Source organism: Mus musculus, chromosome X (genome assembly GCF_000001635.26).
Source record: "Mus musculus strain C57BL/6J chromosome X, GRCm38.p6 C57BL/6J".
NCBI classification, from domain to species: Eukaryota; Metazoa; Chordata; class Mammalia; order Rodentia; family Muridae; genus Mus; species Mus musculus.
In genome coordinates this window covers 67,681,562-67,707,881 of record NC_000086.7, presented here as the reverse complement: position 1 = coordinate 67,707,881, position 26,320 = coordinate 67,681,562, and the positions used below count along the sequence as shown (strand labels likewise).

The 26,320-nt window shown below is 39.5% G+C and overlaps 2 protein-coding genes across 2 annotated transcripts; one reads left to right on the top strand and one right to left on the bottom strand.

The window, feature by feature from the left end:
* Positions 1 to 1,623: 1,623 nt before the first annotated feature.
* Positions 1,624 to 12,184, bottom strand: Gm14692 (predicted gene 14692). The gene is made up of 8 exons (NM_001163195.1): positions 12,076 to 12,184; positions 11,538 to 11,607; positions 11,354 to 11,388; positions 9,458 to 9,575; positions 8,472 to 8,571; positions 7,599 to 7,697; positions 1,785 to 1,889; positions 1,624 to 1,677 (listed from the first exon to the last, which is right to left on the bottom strand). Exons 1-8 carry the CDS (start codon positions 12,182 to 12,184, stop codon positions 1,624 to 1,626), a joined length of 690 nt encoding a protein of 229 aa, NP_001156667.1.
* Positions 12,185 to 14,319: 2,135 nt separating this feature from the next.
* Gm1140 (predicted gene 1140) lies at positions 14,320 to 24,982 on the top strand. The gene is made up of 8 exons (NM_001126317.1): positions 14,320 to 14,428; positions 14,897 to 14,966; positions 15,116 to 15,150; positions 16,939 to 17,056; positions 17,943 to 18,042; positions 18,817 to 18,915; positions 24,625 to 24,729; positions 24,837 to 24,982. Exons 1-8 carry the CDS (start codon positions 14,320 to 14,322, stop codon positions 24,888 to 24,890), a joined length of 690 nt encoding a protein of 229 aa, NP_001119789.1. The 3' UTR covers positions 24,891 to 24,982.
* Positions 24,983 to 26,320: the final 1,338 nt, after the last annotated feature.

Here is a 26,320-nt window from a genome sequence, read left to right as displayed (position 1 = left end):
GACAGTTTGAAGAAGCTGGAATCTGATATCTACCAGTGATGATCTCAGCAATAGACCTTAGTTGAGGAAAAATGAAGTTTTCATACACTTTCACTTTATATTCTTAAACCCCATGCAAGCTCCCAGCCTGTTATAATGCTTTGATCCATGGTCAGGGCAAGACATTCTCCTGTATCTCTCTCAATCTTTCACTTAAATAGCTCCACATATATGCCACATGTATACTTCACTAATCAACTAACCAATTCTCAGTCCAGTCCTGGTGAAAATAGCAATCCATCAGGGCATATGCTCATTAAGGTACAGGAGGCACTTAAAGCACAAAAACTTATTTGTCCATCAATACCTGAGAGCATAAGAAAAGGAGCAGGCATATATATTCATAAAATATTCTTCAGGTATCAAAAAGTGTTGAAATGTTTTCCTTTAAAAAAAGTTGTATGCAATCTGGGAGCATTACATTAATGTAAATTAAGCAGACACTCATAGCACATGTTCTTTAAGATACATGGAAACAGTTTCAGAAGGACATGAATATAGAACAGGCTGAGGGGCTATAAGCATTTGGGCAGAATGGAAGGGGAAACTGGGTAGATGGATTGCTTACAGGTTGGGCCTTGTCATTGCAGATATGTGCACTTATGGGTATAGCAGAGGAAGTCCGATGCATTTTTATGATTAAGGCTTTTGCATTTATAGTAAAAAAAATGCCTCACTGGTCAAAATCAAAATGGAAAGCACATGGAGAGATAAGACAATCCTTTCCTTCCTCTGGGACTAATATATTTTTTCAAATAATTTGATAATTTCAATTATGTATTCAAATAAACTATTTAATTGACATATTTCAAGTAGATTACAAACCAATTTCAAGTTTATTAAACAAAGTGTTTACACGGAAGGTTTGAATGTTATTTAATGCAAAAAAATGTAAGAGGAAAGTCAAGACAGTGAATCAGTAATTCATGAGTTAAATACATAACTACAGAAACTTCTGCTCACTCACTGATAATGTAACTTGAAAAACAAAGCACTCCACAAAGCATGTGACCAAAGGGCAGAAGTGGAATACTGAGTTAAGAAATTAAGCATAACTATACATAAAACAAATGCCATTGATCGACACTAAGGACTAGTGTCATTAAACAGCTACATAAAACCAATTACATGAACACTAGCTACCTGCAAATACCACAAACCTGCTCCCCCCAACCCCACCCTAGCCCCAAGATCTGCAGGGGATTTTCTCTTTTCAATTTGTGGTAAGTTATAGCAGTTGGATTTTGCTTTCTACAAGACAAATGTAAGTTGCAGTAGAGTTTTTATAAGGCCAGTGAGTTAACTGGTACCCTGTACTGCCAAATCTAATTTTTAGGGTTAGTGAGAGTGCTTCTCTGTTTCTGCCAAAGGGCCTGATAATTCAACATTTACTATCTTGTCATGGCTGCAACCTATCAAACTGCTCAGAGCTCACTTGATATTTAAGAGACATGGAGTCGGATGTGTACCAAACAAAAGAATGACAAATGATATGGGCCAATTTCTACCATAATATTTGGTAGTGTATGGAATGTTTTATGTATGTCACATGACATACGATCACAGCTTATCTTCTTCACTGTTCTAGGAGAACATAGAATGAAGACAGGATTCTAAAACTGCCAAGTCCTGTTGATGCTGTTTTGAAAAAGAGATATCAATAATTATTATAAGTATCTCTTAAAAGAAGTCATCCAAAGATCAAAAAGACACCTGATGTTCAGTATTATGTATATACTACCTACATTATCTGCCACAAGCTTCTTCTTCAGGTTTTTCATTTCGTTTTCCAATCTGTTTTGCTCAAGAGCGTCGAGAAGTTTGTGCTTCTCCTCAAGTTCTTGGATATTCTAAAACAAACCAAAGATTGGAAAAGACTTTTTATGTCATATTCAAACCTTATAACGTTCAAAACTTTCACATTTTCAGTCAGTGGATGCTTGTTAGGAATGCCAAAATTGGTAACATTTAAGCATATTACCATGTGCAATAAAGGAGTTAAGTGGGAGCTTCCTTGACCTCAGAAGCTGGCTGCACCATGAATCCCAAGTCCACTGCCCACTTTCATCAGACCTGTTGATCTGAAACCATACAGATTAGATTCCATTCCTGTACCATTTCCCCTTGTCTGCTGAGTCCTCTGGGGCTAGCCAAGCTGCCCTGAGCAGCCTTCTGTCTCCCAAACCTCCACTGTCTGGCCACCTCTTTACCTGCACATCCTCACCTTCAATCCCTGACCCAGGTGTTTCCAGGGGTACATCCAAGTGACAGGAGACTTGAACTGCCCCCGGAGTACCATTGTTCAGCCCAGGAATACCCACAAGAGGCCTGTCACACCAGGATCATTGAGTTTAGACCTCCTTCCAATAACTACCAGAACAGGAACTGATGGCCAAAGGTCAACTAAAGAACACATTCTGCCATAGACGGGGTTATATGACAGCTCCACAGCACAGATATTCTATTATAGCAAGCCCTTGCTAACTTGATGCAACCTAAGCACAATAAAATGCCTTAGCTCCAATCTTATAAGGACAATAAAAACTTTTAAAGAGGAATTAAATGAATCCCTTAAAGAATTGCAGGAAAATACGATGAAACAGGTGGAGGACTTTAAGAGGAAACAAGTAAAACACTTAAAAGAATACAAGCAAATACAATTTAAAAGGTGAAGGAAATAAATAACAGTGTTCAAATCCTGAAAAGGGAAATAGAAGACAAAAAGAGGACACAAACTGAGGGAATCCTGGAGATGGAAAACCTAGGGACCTGAACAGGAACAACAGACGCAAGCATCACCAACAGAATACAGGAGATGGAGGAGAAACTCTCAGCCATGGACGATACAATAGAGGAAACTGATAGACCAGTCAAGGAAAGCATTAAATCTAAAAAAGTTCCTGACATGAAACATTGAGGAATGTTTACTCAGAATGGCTGAAATTTTCAAACATCAAGAGATAGCATATGTTGGCAAGGATGTGGAGCAAGGCAAAACACTTCTCCATTGTATTGGTAGTACAAAATTGTACAACCACTTTGGAGATCAGTTTGACGGTCTCTCAGAAAACTGAGAATCCATTTATTTCGAGACACAGCTATACTGCTCCTGGGCATATACCCAAAACATGCCCAATTTTACTACAGGGACACTTCCTCAAATATGTACATAGCAGCTTTAGGCATAATATCCTGGAACAGGAATCAAACTAGATGGCCCTCCCATGAAGAATGGATTAATCACATTTGGCATATCCACACAATGCAATGCTACTCCACTATTAGTAACAAAGACATCATGAATTCTGTAGGCAAATGGATGGAAATGGAGAATATCTTCCTGAGTACTATAACCGCTAGATAGAAAGACAAGTATGGTGTGTACCCACTTATAAGTATACATTAGCCATAAAGTGCAGGCTAGCCATGGCACAATCCACAGAGACCAAAAGTGGGTAATGAAGAGAGAGCAGGGAGGATGCATGAATCTTACTCAAGGGGGAAACTAAATAGTCATCTGAAGTGGACCAAGAGAAGGAAAGGGGTATGGGGGTGCAAGGTGATCAGCTGTGAGGAGCACATGTGTGAGAGAGACCTGGGAGTGAGAATGGAAATCAGGGGCTGGGGGATATCTCTCCTGACTACCTAGAGGCCTGGGTCAGTAGGGGATAAGGGGAGCCTACAGGGTTGCCTGTAGTGTAGATTCCTAATAGAGGGGTTTATAGAGACTGAAATGACCACTTCTTGTAGCAAGACAGGATTTCTAAAGGAGGAAGAGGGACATACATCTACCCATAGAATCTTCAGCCCAAAATTTGTCCTGAGTACAAGATGTGCAGGGATAACAGTGGAGCAGAAACTGAGGGAACAACTAAACAATAACATTCCCAACTTGAAACTCATTCCATGAGATAAAGCCAAGCCCTAACACTATTAATGATAGTCTGCTATGTCTGCAGGCAGGAACCTAGAATAACTGTGTCCTGAGAGGGTTCATTCAGCAGCTGAGAGAAACACACGTGGAGTCACCCAGCCAAGCATCAGGCACCGCCTGGAGAGTCTGGATGAAGAAGTGGGAGAGAAGTTGAGCAAGTCTTATGGGAGAAGGACACCAGAAGAAGACATACAGAGTCCAATATCGAGGAACCTTAGGGACACACAGAGATAGGGCTTCCAAACAGAGAACACACAGGAGCTGTTCCTAGACCCCCTACACATTTGTAGCAAATGTACAGCTCAGTATTCATGTGGATACACCGACAGGTCTAAAGGGGCTCTCTCAGTCTCTGTTCATGCTAATTGGATACCCTTTAACCTACCTGAACTGCATAGTTGGGTCCCATTGGGAGAGAATGTGCCTAGTCCTGCTGGGAGTAGATGAATGAGGGTAGGGAGGTACACAAGGGGGGGTGGGGTCCCCTTCTCTGGGAGTTAGGGAGAAAAGGAGAGGCAATAGGGGTAGTGACTAGTAAGGGTGAGATTGGGAAGGGAGGAGGGAGGAGGGCTGTGAATTAAAACAAATACAAACAAACAAACAAAAAACTAATAAAAGAGTTTCATGGTAGACACAAGTAAAGTATAGTCCACAGGAAGGGGGTAAAGGGTTTATATTTATATTGGGAACATGAGATGATAAATGAAGAGTAGAAATCAAAAGGAAACAGAAAGCAGGAAAAATTACAGGTCTATAGCATGAACTAGAGTATCTCCTGCCCTGCCCCAGCAACTGGCTAATGATAAAAGATAGAACAAGCAATATGATTTCCATAGAACATGTAATGTGATTTCTATTTCCATTCTATAGACACGGTCAAAACATTCCCTTATGAGCATTTGAGTTACACACAACATCACTGAATATATTTTTCTTTTGAGCCAAAGAGTGAAGAGGTGTATTCTATGGGTTGCTAACTGTGGTATGTGTGCCTGGAACAACTGAAATGTAACTGTACAGTTTCGGCCATATACCCAGGACATGGAAGAGGATATAAACAAGAACAGTATAAAGAAGTCTATAATGGGTTTGGAAGGAGAACTTGCTACGTTCTCTGGATAAAGACAAGAATTGAAAAAAAAAAAAAGGGAAAGCAGGGAAACAGAATAGGGGGTTGCTTCAAAGGATCCTACTATACTGGAGGCATGGAAGCAAAGAGAGTCAAAGAAACTTTGATTTGAAGGAGAGAGACATTTTTGAGGAGAGCACTGGCAGATAAGAATTAAGAAGGGAGGCTGATACTTTATTTGCACATTTTCACAAGCACCATGAGAGGTGAGGACCTTTAAATGAAAGTGGGATTGAAAGAGGGAACTCAGAAACGAATTTCTAGTACTAGGAAGATGTGGTAAGGTCCAGTGGTATTCCAGCAGCTGAGGGAATAAAAGGAAGAAGAGGAAATAGCCTCTGTATAGAGCACATGACCCACCCTATCAGTAACTTTGAGAGAGTAACAGCAATCAACCACTGTAGAAGTTTAGTAATAAGTTCCCAATCTAGAGGTTACATTCAACAGAGACATTTACAAGAAACTGTTAGGGTAACTTTTTCTTTACAGTATGTGAAGAAGGTGTGTCTCTGTACTTTCAATTCTGTACCTGTAGAGAACCAAGTGCTGGCTGGATTGTTGTATTGTCATTTCTATGGCCCACCAACTGGGATTTCTATATCCTAAATATTCACCCTTCCTCACCTGCCTAAAGCCAATCTTGAATTACATCAGTTGCTGTCTAGCTGCTGATTGGTTATAATAAAGCACTGATGGCCAATGGGTGGGCAGGAAGTAGGAGATGGATCTTCTGGGCAGGGAGAGGGATGATGAGGGAAGAAAGCAGAAGTGGGAGAATTTGGAGTGGACGTGGAGGGAACAGACAGGGACCACACAGGAACAGAGAAGCATACAGAGCTAGTCACATGACTGGCTGTAGGCTAGATGGTCTGGTTAAGTTACATGAGCTAGCTGGGTGAATGCCCAGGAAAAGGTCTAAGTGTAAACTCTTAAGAAGACATCATGTCAGTATTAATTCTGCTGGTGGACCCAAGAAAGCACAGGTACAGGAAAACATTCTATGTAGATCTTTAAGAAAATGGTTCTCAGGCTCAGTAGAGCTACATTCTTTCCAACTTTAAACTTTCGATACACAACTAGACTGGGTATAGGGAACACTCAAGTGCTTGAGCGAATTTTATTACTGCCACATTATTAAAGCAGCATCGATTAGTTTAAAAGGTGACACTTTGGATGTGTATGAATAACAGGGTAGAGGTGGGTGGATCTGGGAGAGAGGGAAGGTAGTGGGGACAGAGATAAGAGGAGTGGAGAGAGGGGGAAATGTGGTTCAGATGTACTGTACAGGAGAAGATTCTATTTTCAAGGAAAAGAAGAAAATTAAAAACATATTTAAACATGAAGCATCAATGAAAATTCAAAATCTTGTATTACATACATATGTGTGTATATGTATGTATGTATTTGTGTGTATGCACCACATACACAAATACACAATCACACGTATACAAAACACACACATTTTATATATATATATATATATATATATATGCACGCACACATATATACACACATATATATACACATGTGTATATGTACATGTATACATGTATATTTATATACATATATCTATATCTATGTATCTATACATATATTAGTAAATAGTTAAATATAATTGGCAAAAAGGAAAACAGTATACAAAAGTGACCTCCACAGCACCACTAAACCCCTAAATACTGTAGCTTGACATCATGTCCACTAAGAATAGTTAGTCCAAAGTGCATAACTGTGTTTCCACTAAAGGTCAATTCTCTGCACTCTTTGTGCATTCTGTTAGGTATCTCAGCCATCTCTAACTGCTGTAAACTGGAACATAAAGCCACCATTTGACAAGATTAATACTAATAGTGGAAGTCCCATAGCAATCTCACATGCTTCACTACGAAATAAAAATGGTCCTAATATGCCTAGTGTGGTGGCACACAGCAGCAATCCCAGTACTCTGGAGGCAGGGGCACACAGACTGCTGTGCATTCAAGGCCAGCCAGGCCTATGTAGATGGACCCAGTCTCAAACAAGCCAGCAACAAACAGAACAGAAAAACTCATCTGTTTTTTGCCCCTGCCTATATTCTACTCAAGAAAATGCCCATACAAACAAGAAGAATAAAACAACAAATTATGTATAAAAGTAACTGATTTCTACTCTTTATGTATCACCTTCACCATAAAGACATCACAGAGCAAATTAAACGTCAAAGTCCTCCAGTGTGTTTAGCTCGAGGTGAAGTCCAAATTTTGCATTTCCTGATGTAAATGATTCATAAACCTAGGTAAGTTTTCAAATTAAATATGCCCTTTGTAACCACGGTTAATCTTGGAAAGCATTCAAAAGAGAAAATGATCAAACTTGAAAAGAAGAATTTAATAGTTTCCCTCTACCACCCCCACCACCCCCCACCACCCCCATAGACTCTGGAAGAACCAGCCTCTCTCCTGCTTTCCCTATAGTCTGTGTCAGTCAGATATGATTTCTTAGCAGCTACAAAAAACAGACCTTTAGAAATTGATCAGAAATAGCTTTTGCTTGATCTATGGTTGCTTTCTGAGCCATCATAGTGTTATAAATTATCTTCTCATGTTGATGGGATGAATTCTAAAATGTAAAAGAAAGAAGTTAAAAATGTAAGAAAATTGAATATTCACAATCCTAACTAATTTTTTTTTTTTTTTTCGAGACAGGGTTTCTCTGTGTAGTCCTGGCTGTCCTGGAACTCACTTTTTAGACCAGGCTGGCCTCGAACTCAGAAATCCTTCTTCCTCTGCCTCCCAAGTGCTGGGATTAAAGGCATGCACCACCACCACCAGGCCTAAATTATCTTTGAAGAAGCACACAATTTGCTACTTCAAATGTTATTTTCAATGTAAAAGATGTTCATTATTTAAGATAAATAGTTTTCAACAGTTTTTTGTCTAAGATAGTCTTTGTGTCACCAAGGTTCAAATTCCAAGTGTACTTGATGTTTGAGTCAACAGAGAATCCTTAAAATCTGTGAATTCCTACAGCACAGGAATATACATAGGATATGTTCCTGTTGTCTAGCATACAATGAATATTAAATGTTGCACATTTCAACATGTACACAGATGAAGTTTCCATATGCAGCCCTTTCTTCTCCTTGACCTTGTCTCTAGAGGTAATCTTGGCATAACCCCTGCTGGCCCTCTAAAGTCATCCCCTAGACATCTTCATCCACAATATCCAGACAGATATCTTTTATCTATTAAGTATGAAAAAGATGGAAGGCAGATGACAACCAGTTATTGGTTGCTGTTTTAGGACATTTCAGTCAATGTATTCACGCAGAACTTGTTTAATATTAACCAACTCTCATAATACATTGGTTCCAACGCTAGGCCTGATACTCACAATAAAACTGTCTTCTTCTTGCCCAACTTTTTCCACACTCATGTCCCACTGTTGAAACAAAGACTGGAGGCTCTTAGAATAGTTGGAATGGAACATAGTCCTGTAAAATATAATAATGAGCATGGTCTTATACTATGAGGGTAAGACAGATTATGCACTCTCAAATAAAAATTATTTGGCAATTCATACAACCAAGAGAGGCAAGAAAAATAGTTGAAATAACCTAATGAGAGACAGAAAAGTGAAGTCATGTGGCCCCATTATAAAACTATGTACTCCTAAGTTACAATAAGAGAGGATATGTCACATGTATTCCCTCTTGATCAGTAAGGATTCACTGCTATATTAATTTTCCATAATTATTTATTTGACCTCTACCTACAACCGTATGTTTTTCTCTTGCTAGATAACATAGATTCTGATAGAGCAAGTGGATGTATTGCAGGTAACATATGCCTTCCTCCACAAGGACTGCCATAAGAGAACTCTTCAGTGAATTTGTCTTCTCCCAGGCTCACAGTGACTTTCCCAAAAGAATGGCAATAGCAATTGGACACTCATTCCAATTATTTGTAATACTGTCACTAAAATTTAAGACTCATATTTACGATATATTAAGAGTGTCTACATAGGCTGCCTTTGTCTGCTGTCCTGTGCAGAATGCTTTGGCGCTGACAGGACATGGATGCAGCCAGCCAATTACTAAATATGAGCATCAATGACCTTTACAGTGATAGAGTTATGTTGTTTTCTAAAATGCAAGAAGCTGACTATAGTCGCTGTATTCTACATTGAATATCTCAATTGTGCAAAACCGAGGTTCTAAAACTAATACAAATTTCTATTCAGAGAAAAGTCAAGGTAATTGCAGTTTTCATGGGAGATTCAAAATCCATGCATAGTGATCCTGAATCTGCCTTTATTGGCACTAATGAAGAGTAAGAAATTGCACAAGTTTTGTAATTCAAAGAAGTCAACAACTTTACCTTTCCCTTTTTTGCCTTTTATAAATGCTGACAAGTTTTTCACTCAGGCGCTTAACAGAAGTTACTACATCTTGACAAAACTGTTTTTTCTTTGCAAGGTGTGACTCTGTAACGTCACCTATCCATGAAAGAAAATTTTATTAGAAGATAAAACTGGAAGTTACTCTGTTCCTATGCATTCAAATTGACATGAGATAAGTTCTCTGAGCAATATCACAAAAATATTAATATATGATACAATAGGCATCATTCCAAAGTACAAACTTTTATGACATTTTTATAAACGCTTCCATTTCCCCTCATTCTTTCTATTGAACAAAATTATATATATATATATATATATATGTGTATGTATATATATACATATATATATACATACACATATATATATATCATTTATACACAAGTATATGAAATGTCCTACATATGTATACATATATATATTTATATGAATGATATATCTGTACATATACCATATATATATATATATATATATATATATATATATATATATATATATTCCACTACTTGATGTAGAGAAAAGAAAGGTCCAAGTCAATATGGTAATTATTTTATATCATGTATATAAAGATATCCAAGACAACTTTGATTTTCTCCCTCATAATCAGTTACCATAAAAGAATATAAACACTTAGTAAATATTCTTCTCTTCAAACAATAATTGTCGGATGAGGTTTTGTGAGAACCCACTTGATAAAACACAGGTATATTTTATTTTAAACATTGCTACAAACATACAATTAAATATACAATATGAAAGGTAGTTTTAAGCACTCTGATCTATGATGCCTAGGCACTGATTTACTAAAAATAAAATAAAATGAAATAAAATAAAATAAAATAAAATAAGAGAGAAACAATAGCTTGGCATATAAACAGATTAAATAAAGAAAATTTAAATTCTTTTCTTTGACTTCATAACACACGCTTACCCGTAAATGCTGGAATTCATAATATTTCACCATCTGAATTGATTTCAAGGAACTATGGGCCATAGCTATGTTTATAACATACAAATCAAGCAATGCCTGCCATGATAGACAGTTTATCTATCTGTTTACAATTTCTGTGACTCTTCCTAATCTAAGCTCCTTACCAGCACCAAGAAGACAAAAGCTTTCCAAGATACTTGTCTGTAAAAATTATCTCTAGAGATGGGTCAAAATTCAGTGAGGAGTCTTACTAGTGTTGTCTCTAGAGAGGTGTCCAAACTCTAGTCACTTTGTAAAGATGTGGGTCAATTCATAAAGCAGAGCTAATAGTTGATACTCAAGAGCTAATAGTTAATAACCAAGTGGAAAGCATATGCTTAGGTTAAGGATCCCACCTCACACACTTTTCACTGGGGAAAAGAACAACAACAAAAGGAACTTTCTCCTAAATAGCTCACTCAGAGTTAGGGAGGGCTGCATGAAAAGACTCCCCTAGGCCCTGGGATTCTAGGAACAACAACATCAAAATCCCAGAAAAACAAAATTCATCCAGAGCATGAAAAGAGCATGCTGAAACTAATCAATATAGAAGACAGTAGTTTAAAACTGGAGATGGCCTCATCTAGTCCACCCAGGAACACACATCCTACTCAATTTCTGTTGTGTAAATCACTCAGACTTCGTCAGAGTGAAAACTATTTCTGTTTCCACAACAGCACTTTAAAAAGCAAAGATTTGTATACAAAAATAAAGGAGACTCTGTACATACACAAAGCAATCCAATATATGTGAAAGAGACATCAAAAAGAGTCCTGTGGGTCAGAGACTCACTTATGACCAAATGAAAGTTAAATGATTGAAAACAGCATTGTGAATGGCAAGGGTCTTAAAAACAAAACAAAACAAAACAAAACAAAACAAAACAAAACAAAAAAATCCATACCTTGACGTTTTTTTGCCGTCTTCTGAACAGATTCCCTATGAAAAACATATAATTTTTAAATGAGTATATGAAAATCCAGTTCATCTGGAAATAAGTATTATGCTGCGTGGTATTTTACAAAGAAGAGTTGAGTTTTCTGAGACTCCCTTACAATGACAGACAAACAAGACATTGCATAGATTACCTTGCCTGCTGATCATCTTGATCTGATGAAGTACTCTCATCACTGATCTCGATCACCACGGGCTGCTCTGCTATATTGAAAAAAGTGGGGGGCGAATACAAGAAATTAGTTGACTCCTAGACAAGAAAAGTATATTTAAATCCTGCTTCAGCTCTCTATCTCTGTCTCTCTGCTCCTCTGTCTCTCTTTCTCAGCATTTGTATATTTGTACATGCCTTCCGGCGTTAAAGTGATTTTAAAATCATGTCCTTGCCAGGAGAGAGGTTGGAAGTGAGGGTGGCTTGGGATAGGACTCCTGGGATGAGACTATCAAGGGAGAAATCTAAAGTCAACAAACAGCTTAAGAAACTTGAAATACAATATTCAGCATTTGAAACTGTAATCTGAAACTTGAATCTTGACATCTGGAATTTGAATCCTGAAATCTGAATCATTGATCCTGGCTGGGCCTGGGCTTCCCTTCTGCCCTTCTTGCCAAGAGATAGGTCTGATTTTCCCCTGGGGTAGGCAGAGACTCCCAGAATGCTCCTGATTTTACCTGGTGTGCGGGGAACTCTGCGCTGGATGACATCATCAGATTGAGTATCCGAAGAATCCTGTGGGCGCTTCACACTTTTGCTTTTAGCCTTCTTCCCCTTGGGTGGCATGTCGACTGTGCGAAGGTGTGAACCCTAACTCCTACACCTTGTTACTTCCATGGCATAGAAAAGAAATTCAAGGAGAGTCTTAGGAACAGGTACCAGAGCAGGTAGGTTCATGGAGGATAACAACAGTGGTGTGGCACCCTGTCCTGTCAGGTATGCAGTGAGGGCTGTGGAGCTGGCCCTCTCCTGCAGGCCTCCACGTGGACCCCTCGTGCTGGTTTTCTGCCCTTTCCCGGATGGGAGTGGCCCGTGCATGGAAGGTGCCCTTAATGAGCACGCAAAGCACTGCCCTGTGTTCCCTGTAATTCCCCAGAGGACTGAGCAGTTTTGGGCTGACTCAGCCCCTGGCACTGTGTCACTGGTAATGAACTGGAAATGAACTGGTAATGGTAATGAGTGCCACACACTCTGGAGAGGACCCTGCTTGTTTGTTATTTCAAGGACACAGGGACCCCTTTGTCAATAAACAACCAAAAGAGATACAAAGGTAAATGTACAGGACCTGCACTCTTTCCCTCCCCACAGCTTCCCTGAGCCCCTCTCTCCACCCAGGCGGGGGAAGCGAGTCCCTCGGACTCGCTGCCCTCCGGAGCCTCCTCCTAGCCGAGGCTTAGGGGAGACTCCCCGATATCTACTCAGGAGCCAGCCGAGGCCTACTTGCCTGCCTCGTGCAGGGTCACACCCTCCTCTGCCAATGGTCGCCGAGGCCCGTGGCCCGAGGCCCGAGGCCCTCAGAGCCAGTGTCCTTACCAACTGGAGCGCATCACAGAATACCAGGGCAGCCAGAGCACCGACCTAGTGAACACCTTCTATCACAGTCCCTTTCGGGCCTCTCTCGCCTCAGGCAGCCTGTGACACTTCCACAGCACTTCCTTTTCCTGAAGGGGGGGGGAGCGCGATAAAGTACAGATTGCTGTATGCGCATGCGTGCTCTGAGCAGAGCTGGCCACGCCCCCAACAGCAGTTTTCCTGTAACAGCCATTTTTCCCCATAGAGTTTTCTGAGTTTATATAACAATGTTGGTATGGATGTGAGAGATAAGGGCCTTTGGGATAGATTACAATGATGAGGCATGACAAAGACATGGCAGTGAACCATGAACCAAGTCCATACCATTCTCAGCCAGGATTTGGTCTTATACAGACCCCACTGACTTTATTCTAAGACTCAGAAAATGGCTGTTGGGGGCGTGGACAGCTCTGCTCAGAGCACGCATGCGCATACAGCAATCTGTACTTTATCGCGCTCCCCCCCCCTTCAGGAAAAGGAAGTGCTGTGGAAGTGTCACAGGCTGCCTGAGGCGAGAGAGGCCCGAAAGGGACTGTGATAGAAGGTGTTCACTAGGTCGGTGCTCTGGCTGCCCTGGTATTCTGTGATGCGCTCCAGTTGGTAAGGACACTGGCTCTGAGGGCCTCGGGCCTCGGGCCACGGGCCTCGGCGACCATTGGCAGAGGAGGGTGTGACCCTGCACGAGGCAGGCAAGTAGGCCTCGGCTGGCTCCTGAGTAGATATCGGGGAGTCTCCCCTAAGCCTCGGCTAGGAGGAGGCTCCGGAGGGCAGCGAGTCCGAGGGACTCGCTTCCCCCGCCTGGGTGGAGAGAGGGGCTCAGGGAAGCTGTGGGGAGGGAAAGAGTGCAGGTCCTGTACATTTACCTTTGTATCTCTTTTGGTTGTTTATTGACAAAGGGGTCCCTGTGTCCTTGAAATAACAAACAAGCAGGGTCCTCTCCAGAGTGTGTGGCACTCATATTACCATTACCAGTTCATTTCCAATTCATTACCAGTGACACAGTGCCAGGGGCCGAGTCAGCCCAAAACTGCTCAGTCCTCTGGGGAATTACAGGGAACACAGGGCAGTGCTTTGCGTGCTCATTAAGGGCACCTTCCATGCACGGGCCACTCCCACCCGGGAAAGGGCAGAAAACCAGCACGAGGGGTCCACGTGGAGGCCTGCAGGAGAGGGCCAGCTCCACAGCCCTCACTGCATACCTGACAGGACAGGGTGCCACACCACTGTTGTTATCCTCCATGAACCTACCTGCTCTGGTACCTGTTCCTAAGACTCTCCTTGAATTTCTTTTCTATGCCATGGAAGTAACAAGGTGTAGGAGTTAGGGTTCACACCTTCGCACAGTCGACATGCCACCCAAGGGGAAGAAGGCTAAAAGCAAAAGTGTGAAGCGCCCACAGGATTCTTCGGATACTCAATCTGATGATGTCATCCAGCGCAGAGTTCCCCGCACACCAGGTAAAATCAGGAGCATTCTGGGAGTCTCTGCCTACCCCAGGGGAAAATCAGACCTATCTCTTGGCAAGAAGGGCAGAAGGGAAGCCCAGGCCCAGCCAGGATCAATGATTCAGATTTCAGGATTCAAATTCCAGATGTCAAGATTCAAGTTTCAGATTACAGTTTCAAATGCTGAATATTGTATTTCAAGTTTCTTAAGCTGTTTGTTGACTTTAGATTTCTCCCTTGATAGTCTCATCCCAGGAGTCCTATCCCAAGCCACCCTCACTTCCAACCTCTCTCCTGGCAAGGACATGATTTTAAAATCACTTTAACGCCGGAAGGCATGTACAAATATACAAATGCTGAGAAAGAGAGACAGAGGAGCAGAGAGACAGAGATAGAGAGCTGAAGCAGGATTTAAATATACTTTTCTTGTCTAGGAGTCAACTAATTTCTTGTATTCGCCCCCCACTTTTTTCAATATAGCAGAGCAGCCCGTGGTGATCGAGATCAGTGATGAGAGTACTTCATCAGATCAAGATGATCAGCAGGCAAGGTAATCTATGCAATGTCTTGTTTGTCTGTCATTGTAAGGGAGTCTCAGAAAACTCAACTCTTCTTTGTAAAATACCACGCAGCATAATACTTATTTCCAGATGAACTGGATTTTCATATACTCATTTAAAAATTATATGTTTTTCATAGGGAATCTGTTCAGAAGACGGCAAAAAAACGTCAAGGTATGGATTTTTTTGTTTTGTTTTGTTTTGTTTTGTTTTGTTTTGTTTTGTTTTTAAGACCCTTGCCATTCACAATGCTGTTTTCAATCATTTAACTTTCATTTGGTCATAAGTGAGTCTCTGACCCACAGGACTCTTTTTGATGTCTCTTTCACATATATTGGATTGCTTTGTGTATGTACAGAGTCTCCTTTATTTTTGTATACAAATCTTTGCTTTTTAAAGTGCTGTTGTGGAAACAGAAATAGTTTTCACTCTGACGAAGTCTGAGTGATTTACACAACAGAAATTGAGTAGGATGTGTGTTCCTGGGTGGACTAGATGAGGCCATCTCCAGTTTTAAACTACTGTCTTCTATATTGATTAGTTTCAGCATGCTCTTTTCATGCTCTGGATGAATTTTGTTTTTCTGGGATTTTGATGTTGTTGTTCCTAGAATCCCAGGGCCTAGGGGAGTCTTTTCATGCAGCCCTCCCTAACTCTGAGTGAGCTATTTAGGAGAAAGTTCCTTTTGTTGTTGTTCTTTTCCCCAGTGAAAAGTGTGTGAGGTGGGATCCTTAACCTAAGCATATGCTTTCCACTTGGTTATTAACTATTAGCTCTTGAGTATCAACTATTAGCTCTGCTTTATGAATTGACCCACATCTTTACAAAGTGACTAGAGTTTGGACACCTCTCTAGAGACAACACTAGTAAGACTCCTCACTGAATTTTGACCCATCTCTAGAGATAATTTTTACAGACAAGTATCTTGGAAAGCTTTTGTCTTCTTGGTGCTGGTAAGGAGCTTAGATTAGGAAGAGTCACAGAAATTGTAAACAGATAGATAAACTGTCTATCATGGCAGGCATTGCTTGATTTGTATGTTATAAACATAGCTATGGCCCATAGTTCCTTGAAATCAATTCAGATGGTGAAATATTATGAATTCCAGCATTTACGGGTAAGCGTGTGTTATGAAGTCAAAGAAAAGAATTTAAATTTTCTTTATTTAATCTGTTTATATGCCAAGCTATTGTTTCTCTCTTATTTTATTTTATTTTATTTTATTTCATTTTATTTTATTTTTAGTAAATCAGTGCCTAGGCATCATAGATCAGAGTGCTTAAAACTACCTTTCATATTGTATATTTAATTGTATGTTTGTAGCAATGTTTAAAATAAAATATACCTGTGTTTTATCAAGTGGGTTCTCACAAAACCTCATCCGACAATTATTGTTTGAAGAGAAGAATATTTACTAAGTGTTTATATTCTTTTATGGTAACTGATTATGAGGGAGAAAATCAAAGTTGTCTTGGATATCTTTATATACATGATATAAAATAATTACCATATTGACTTGGACCTTTCTTTTCTCTACATCAAGTAGTGGAATATATATATATATATATATATATATATATATATATATATATATATATATATATATGGTATATGTACAGATATATCATTCATATAAATATATATATGTATACATATGTAGGACATTTCATATACTTGTGTATAAATGATATATATATGTGTATGTATATATATATGTATATATATATATACACATATATATATATATATATATATATAATTTTGTTCAATAGAAAGAATGAGGGGAAATGGAAGCGTTTATAAAAATGTCATAAAAGTTTGTACTTTGGAATGATGCCTATTGTATCATATATTAATATTTTTGTGATATTGCTCAGAGAACTTATCTCATGTCAATTTGAATGCATAGGAACAGAGTAACTTCCAGTTTTATCTTCTAATAAAATTTTCTTTCATGGATAGGTGACGTTACAGAGTCACACCTTGCAAAGAAAAAACAGTTTTGTCAAGATGTAGTAACTTCTGTTAAGCGCCTGAGTGAAAAACTTGTCAGCATTTATAAAAGGCAAAAAAGGGAAAGGTAAAGTTGTTGACTTCTTTGAATTACAAAACTTGTGCAATTTCTTACTCTTCATTAGTGCCAATAAAGGCAGATTCAGGATCACTATGCATGGATTTTGAATCTCCCATGAAAACTGCAATTACCTTGACTTTTCTCTGAATAGAAATTTGTATTAGTTTTAGAACCTCGGTTTTGCACAATTGAGATATTCAATGTAGAATACAGCGACTATAGTCAGCTTCTTGCATTTTAGAAAACAACATAACTCTATCACTGTAAAGGTCATTGATGCTCATATTTAGTAATTGGCTGGCTGCATCCATGTCCTGTCAGCGCCAAAGCATTCTGCACAGGACAGCAGACAAAGGCAGCCTATGTAGACACTCTTAATATATCGTAAATATGAGTCTTAAATTTTAGTGACAGTATTACAAATAATTGGAATGAGTGTCCAATTGCTATTGCCATTCTTTTGGGAAAGTCACTGTGAGCCTGGGAGAAGACAAATTCACTGAAGAGTTCTCTTATGGCAGTCCTTGTGGAGGAAGGCATATGTTACCTGCAATACATCCACTTGCTCTATCAGAATCTATGTTATCTAGCAAGAGAAAAACATACGGTTGTAGGTAGAGGTCAAATAAATAATTATGGAAAATTAATATAGCAGTGAATCCTTACTGATCAAGAGGGAATACATGTGACATATCCTCTCTTATTGTAACTTAGGAGTACATAGTTTTATAATGGGGCCACATGACTTCACTTTTCTGTCTCTCATTAGGTTATTTCAACTATTTTTCTTGCCTCTCTTGGTTGTATGAATTGCCAAATAATTTTTATTTGAGAGTGCATAATCTGTCTTACCCTCATAGTATAAGACCATGCTCATTATTATATTTTACAGGACTATGTTCCATTCCAACTATTCTAAGAGCCTCCAGTCTTTGTTTCAACAGTGGGACATGAGTGTGGAAAAAGTTGGGCAAGAAGAAGACAGTTTTATTGTGAGTATCAGGCCTAGCGTTGGAACCAATGTATTATGAGAGTTGGTTAATATTAAACAAGTTCTGCGTGAATACATTGACTGAAATGTCCTAAAACAGCAACCAATAACTGGTTGTCATCTGCCTTCCATCTTTTTCATACTTAATAGATAAAAGATATCTGTCTGGATATTGTGGATGAAGATGTCTAGGGGATGACTTTAGAGGGCCAGCAGGGGTTATGCCAAGATTACCTCTAGAGACAAGGTCAAGGAGAAGAAAGGGCTGCATATGGAAACTTCATCTGTGTACATGTTGAAATGTGCAACATTTAATATTCATTGTATGCTAGACAACAGGAACATATCCTATGTATATTCCTGTGCTGTAGGAATTCACAGATTTTAAGGATTCTCTGTTGACTCAAACATCAAGTACACTTGGAATTTGAACCTTGGTGACACAAAGACTATCTTAGACAAAAAACTGTTGAAAACTATTTATCTTAAATAATGAACATCTTTTACATTGAAAATAACATTTGAAGTAGCAAATTGTGTGCTTCTTCAAAGATAATTTAGGCCTGGTGGTGGTGGTGCATGCCTTTAATCCCAGCACTTGGGAGGCAGAGGAAGAAGGATTTCTGAGTTCGAGGCCAGCCTGGTCTAAAAAGTGAGTTCCAGGACAGCCAGGACTACACAGAGAAACCCTGTCTCGAAAAAAAAAAAAAAAATTAGTTAGGATTGTGAATATTCAATTTTCTTACATTTTTAACTTCTTTCTTTTACATTTTAGAATTCATCCCATCAACATGAGAAGATAATTTATAACACTATGATGGCTCAGAAAGCAACCATAGATCAAGCAAAAGCTATTTCTGATCAATTTCTAAAGGTCTGTTTTTTGTAGCTGCTAAGAAATCATATCTGACTGACACAGACTATAGGGAAAGCAGGAGAGAGGCTGGTTCTTCCAGAGTCTATGGGGGTGGTGGGGGGTGGTGGGGGTGGTAGAGGGAAACTATTAAATTCTTCTTTTCAAGTTTGATCATTTTCTCTTTTGAATGCTTTCCAAGATTAACCGTGGTTACAAAGGGCATATTTAATTTGAAAACTTACCTAGGTTTATGAATCATTTACATCAGGAAATGCAAAATTTGGACTTCACCTCGAGCTAAACACACTGGAGGACTTTGACGTTTAATTTGCTCTGTGATGTCTTTATGGTGAAGGTGATACATAAAGAGTAGAAATCAGTTACTTTTATACATAATTTGTTGTTTTATTCTTCTTGTTTGTATGGGCATTTTCTTGAGTAGAATATAGGCAGGGGCAAAAAACAGATGAGTTTTTCTGTTCTGTTTGTTGCTGGCTTGTTTGAGACTGGGTCCATCTACATAGGCCTGGCTGGCCTTGAATGCACAGCAGTCTGTGTGCCCCTGCCTCCAGAGTACTGGGATTGCTGCTGTGTGCCACCACACTAGGCATATTAGGACCATTTTTATTTCGTAGTGAAGCATGTGAGATTGCTATGGGACTTCCACTATTAGTATTAATCTTGTCAAATGGTGGCTTTATGTTCCAGTTTACAGCAGTTAGAGATGGCTGAGATACCTAACAGAATGCACAAAGAGTGCAGAGAATTGACCTTTAGTGGAAACACAGTTATGCACTTTGGACTAACTATTCTTAGTGGACATGATGTCAAGCTACAGTATTTAGGGGTTTAGTGGTGCTGTGGAGGTCACTTTTGTATACTGTTTTCCTTTTTGCCAATTATATTTAACTATTTACTAATATATGTATAGATACATAGATATAGATATATGTATATAAATATACATGTATACATGTACATATACACATGTGTATATATATGTGTGTATATATGTGTGCGTGCATATATATATATATATATATATATATAAAATGTGTGTGTTTTGTATACGTGTGATTGTGTATTTGTGTATGTGGTGCATACACACAAATACATACATACATATACACACATATGTATGTAATACAAGATTTTGAATTTTCATTGATGCTTCATGTTTAAATATGTTTTTAATTTTCTTCTTTTCCTTGAAAATAGAATCTTCTCCTGTACAGTACATCTGAACCACATTTCCCCCTCTCTCCACTCCTCTTATCTCTGTCCCCACTACCTTCCCTCTCTCCCAGATCCACCCACCTCTACCCTGTTATTCATACACATCCAAAGTGTCACCTTTTAAACTAATCGATGCTGCTTTAATAATGTGGCAGTAATAAAATTCGCTCAAGCACTTGAGTGTTCCCTATACCCAGTCTAGTTGTGTATCGAAAGTTTAAAGTTGGAAAGAATGTAGCTCTACTGAGCCTGAGAACCATTTTCTTAAAGATCTACATAGAATGTTTTCCTGTACCTGTGCTTTCTTGGGTCCACCAGCAGAATTAATACTGACATGATGTCTTCTTAAGAGTTTACACTTAGACCTTTTCCTGGGCATTCACCCAGCTAGCTCATGTAACTTAACCAGACCATCTAGCCTACAGCCAGTCATGTGACTAGCTCTGTATGCTTCTCTGTTCCTGTGTGGTCCCTGTCTGTTCCCTCCACGTCCACTCCAAATTCTCCCACTTCTGCTTTCTTCCCTCATCATCCCTCTCCCTGCCCAGAAGATCCATCTCCTACTTCCTGCCCACCCATTGGCCATCAGTGCTTTATTATAACCAATCAGCAGCTAGACAGCAACTGATGTAATTCAAGATTGGCTTTAGGCAGGTGAGGAAGGGTGAATATTTAGGATATAGAAATCCCAGTTGGTGGGCCATAGAAATGACAATACAACAATCCAGCCAGCACTTGGTTCTCTACAGGTACAGAATTGAAAGTACAGAGACACACCTTCTTCACATACTGTAAAGAAAAAGTTACCCTAACAGTTTCTTGTAAATGTCTCTGTTGAATGTAACCTCTAGATTGGGAACTTATTACTAAACTTCTACAGTGGTTGATTGCTGTTACTCTCTCAAAGTTACTGATAGGGTGGGTCATGTGCTCTATACAGAGGCTATTTCCTCTTCTTCCTTTTATTCCCTCAGCTGCTGGAATACCACTGGACCTTACCACATCTTCCTAGTACTAGAAATTCGTTTCTGAGTTCCCTCTTTCAATCCCACTTTCATTTAAAGGTCCTCACCTCTCATGGTGCTTGTGAAAATGTGCAAATAAAGTATCAGCCTCCCTTCTTAATTCTTATCTGCCAGTGCTCTCCTCAAAAATGTCTCTCTCCTTCAAATCAAAGTTTCTTTGACTCTCTTTGCTTCCATGCCTCCAGTATAGTAGGATCCTTTGAAGCAACCCCCTATTCTGTTTCCCTGCTTTCCCTTTTTTTTTTTTTCAATTCTTGTCTTTATCCAGAGAACGTAGCAAGTTCTCCTTCCAAACCCATTATAGACTTCTTTATACTGTTCTTGTTTATATCCTCTTCCATGTCCTGGGTATATGGCCGAAACTGTACAGTTACATTTCAGTTGTTCCAGGCACACATACCACAGTTAGCAACCCATAGAATACACCTCTTCACTCTTTGGCTCAAAAGAAAAATATATTCAGTGATGTTGTGTGTAACTCAAATGCTCATAAGGGAATGTTTTGACCGTGTCTATAGAATGGAAATAGAAATCACATTACATGTTCTATGGAAATCATATTGCTTGTTCTATCTTTTATCATTAGCCAGTTGCTGGGGCAGGGCAGGAGATACTCTAGTTCATGCTATAGACCTGTAATTTTTCCTGCTTTCTGTTTCCTTTTGATTTCTACTCTTCATTTATCATCTCATGTTCCCAATATAAATATAAACCCTTTACCCCCTTCCTGTGGACTATACTTTACTTGTGTCTACCATGAAACTCTTTTATTAGTTTTTTGTTTGTTTGTTTGTATTTGTTTTAATTCACAGCCCTCCTCCCTCCTCCCTTCCCAATCTCACCCTTACTAGTCACTACCCCTATTGCCTCTCCTTTTCTCCCTAACTCCCAGAGAAGGGGACCCCACCCCCCCTTGTGTACCTCCCTACCCTCATTCATCTACTCCCAGCAGGACTAGGCACATTCTCTCCCAATGGGACCCAACTATGCAGTTCAGGTAGGTTAAAGGGTATCCAATTAGCATGAACAGAGACTGAGAGAGCCCCTTTAGACCTGTCGGTGTATCCACATGAATACTGAGCTGTACATTTGCTACAAATGTGTAGGGGGTCTAGGAACAGCTCCTGTGTGTTCTCTGTTTGGAAGCCCTATCTCTGTGTGTCCCTAAGGTTCCTCGATATTGGACTCTGTATGTCTTCTTCTGGTGTCCTTCTCCCATAAGACTTGCTCAACTTCTCTCCCACTTCTTCATCCAGACTCTCCAGGCGGTGCCTGATGCTTGGCTGGGTGACTCCACGTGTGTTTCTCTCAGCTGCTGAATGAACCCTCTCAGGACACAGTTATTCTAGGTTCCTGCCTGCAGACATAGCAGACTATCATTAATAGTGTTAGGGCTTGGCTTTATCTCATGGAATGAGTTTCAAGTTGGGAATGTTATTGTTTAGTTGTTCCCTCAGTTTCTGCTCCACTGTTATCCCTGCACATCTTGTACTCAGGACAAATTTTGGGCTGAAGATTCTATGGGTAGATGTATGTCCCTCTTCCTCCTTTAGAAATCCTGTCTTGCTACAAGAAGTGGTCATTTCAGTCTCTATAAACCCCTCTATTAGGAATCTACACTACAGGCAACCCTGTAGGCTCCCCTTATCCCCTACTGACCCAGGCCTCTAGGTAGTCAGGAGAGATATCCCCCAGCCCCTGATTTCCATTCTCACTCCCAGGTCTCTCTCACACATGTGCTCCTCACAGCTGATCACCTTGCACCCCCATACCCCTTTCCTTCTCTTGGTCCACTTCAGATGACTATTTAGTTTCCCCCTTGAGTAAGATTCATGCATCCTCCCTGCTCTCTCTTCATTACCCACTTTTGGTCTCTGTGGATTGTGCCATGGCTAGCCTGCACTTTATGGCTAATGTATACTTATAAGTGGGTACACACCATACTTGTCTTTCTATCTAGCGGTTATAGTACTCAGGAAGATATTCTCCATTTCCATCCATTTGCCTACAGAATTCATGATGTCTTTGTTACTAATAGTGGAGTAGCATTGCATTGTGTGGATATGCCAAATGTGATTAATCCATTCTTCATGGGAGGGCCATCTAGTTTGATTCCTGTTCCAGGATATTATGCCTAAAGCTGCTATGTACATATTTGAGGAAGTGTCCCTGTAGTAAAATTGGGCATGTTTTGGGTATATGCCCAGGAGCAGTATAGCTGTGTCTCGAAATAAATGGATTCTCAGTTTTCTGAGAGACCGTCAAACTGATCTCCAAAGTGGTTGTACAATTTTGTACTACCAATACAATGGAGAAGTGTTTTGCCTTGCTCCACATCCTTGCCAACATATGCTATCTCTTGATGTTTGAAAATTTCAGCCATTCTGAGTAAACATTCCTCAATGTTTCATGTCAGGAACTTTTTTAGATTTAATGCTTTCCTTGACTGGTCTATCAGTTTCCTCTATTGTATCGTCCATGGCTGAGAGTTTCTCCTCCATCTCCTGTATTCTGTTGGTGATGCTTGCGTCTGTTGTTCCTGTTCAGGTCCCTAGGTTTTCCATCTCCAGGATTCCCTCAGTTTGTGTCCTCTTTTTGTCTTCTATTTCCCTTTTCAGGATTTGAACACTGTTATTTATTTCCTTCACCTTTTAAATTGTATTTGCTTGTATTCTTTTAAGTGTTTTACTTGTTTCCTCTTAAAGTCCTCCACCTGTTTCATCGTATTTTCCTGCAATTCTTTAAGGGATTCATTTAATTCCTCTTTAAAAGTTTTTATTGTCCTTATAAGATTGGAGCTAAGGCATTTTATTGTGCTTAGGTTGCATCAAGTTAGCAAGGGCTTGCTATAATAGAATATCTGTGCTGTGGAGCTGTCATATAACCCCGTCTATGGCAGAATGTGTTCTTTAGTTGACCTTTGGCCATCAGTTCCTGTTCTGGTAGTTATTGGAAGGAGGTCTAAACTCAATGATCCTGGTGTGACAGGCCTCTTGTGGGTATTCCTGGGCTGAACAATGGTACTCCGGGGGCAGTTCAAGTCTCCTGTCACTTGGATGTACCCCTGGAAACACCTGGGTCAGGGATTGAAGGTGAGGATGTGCAGGTAAAGAGGTGGCCAGACAGTGGAGGTTTGGGAGACAGAAGGCTGCTCAGGGCATCTTGGCTAGCCCCAGAGGACTCAGCAGACAAGGGGAAATGGTACAGGAATGGAATCTAATCTGTATGGTTTCAGATCAACAGGTCTGATGAAAGTGGGCAGTGGACTTGGGATTCATGGTGCAGCCAGCTTCTGAGGTCAAGGAAGCTCCCACTTAACTCCTTTATTGCACATGGTAATATGCTTAAATGTTACCAATTTTGGCATTCCTAACAAGCATCCACTGACTGAAAATGTGAAAGTTTTGAACGTTATAAGGTTTGAATATGACATGAAAAGTCTTTTCCAATCTTTGGTTTGTTTTAGAATATCCAAGAACTTGAGGAGAAGCACAAACTTCTCGACGCTCTTGAGCAAAACAGATTGGAAAACGAAATGAAAAACCTGAAGAAGAAGCTTGTGGCAGATAATGTAGGTAGTATATACATAATACTGAACATCAGGTGTCTTTTTGATCTTTGGATGACTTCTTTTAAGAGATACTTATAATAATTATTGATATCTCTTTTTCAAAACAGCATCAACAGGACTTGGCAGTTTTAGAATCCTGTCTTCATTCTATGTTCTCCTAGAACAGTGAAGAAGATAAGCTGTGATCGTATGTCATGTGACATACATAAAACATTCCATACACTACCAAATATTATGGTAGAAATTGGCCCATATCATTTGTCATTCTTTTGTTTGGTACACATCCGACTCCATGTCTCTTAAATATCAAGTGAGCTCTGAGCAGTTTGATAGGTTGCAGCCATGACAAGATAGTAAATGTTGAATTATCAGGCCCTTTGGCAGAAACAGAGAAGCACTCTCACTAACCCTAAAAATTAGATTTGGCAGTACAGGGTACCAGTTAACTCACTGGCCTTATAAAAACTCTACTGCAACTTACATTTGTCTTGTAGAAAGCAAAATCCAACTGCTATAACTTACCACAAATTGAAAAGAGAAAATCCCCTGCAGATCTTGGGGCTAGGGTGGGGTTGGGGGGAGCAGGTTTGTGGTATTTGCAGGTAGCTAGTGTTCATGTAATTGGTTTTATGTAGCTGTTTAATGACACTAGTCCTTAGTGTCGATCAATGGCATTTGTTTTATGTATAGTTATGCTTAATTTCTTAACTCAGTATTCCACTTCTGCCCTTTGGTCACATGCTTTGTGGAGTGCTTTGTTTTTCAAGTTACATTATCAGTGAGTGAGCAGAAGTTTCTGTAGTTATGTATTTAACTCATGAATTACTGATTCACTGTCTTGACTTTCCTCTTACATTTTTTTGCATTAAATAACATTCAAACCTTCCGTGTAAACACTTTGTTTAATAAACTTGAAATTGGTTTGTAATCTACTTGAAATATGTCAATTAAATAGTTTATTTGAATACATAATTGAAATTATCAAATTATTTGAAAAAATATATTAGTCCCAGAGGAAGGAAAGGATTGTCTTATCTCTCCATGTGCTTTCCATTTTGATTTTGACCAGTGAGGCATTTTTTTTACTATAAATGCAAAAGCCTTAATCATAAAAATGCATCGGACTTCCTCTGCTATACCCATAAGTGCACATATCTGCAATGACAAGGCCCAACCTGTAAGCAATCCATCTACCCAGTTTCCCCTTCCATTCTGCCCAAATGCTTATAGCCCCTCAGCCTGTTCTATATTCATGTCCTTCTGAAACTGTTTCCATGTATCTTAAAGAACATGTGCTATGAGTGTCTGCTTAATTTACATTAATGTAATGCTCCCAGATTGCATACAACTTTTTTTAAAGGAAAACATTTCAACACTTTTTGATACCTGAAGAATATTTTATGAATATATATGCCTGCTCCTTTTCTTATGCTCTCAGGTATTGATGGACAAATAAGTTTTTGTGCTTTAAGTGCCTCCTGTACCTTAATGAGCATATGCCCTGATGGATTGCTATTTTCACCAGGACTGGACTGAGAATTGGTTAGTTGATTAGTGAAGTATACATGTGGCATATATGTGGAGCTATTTA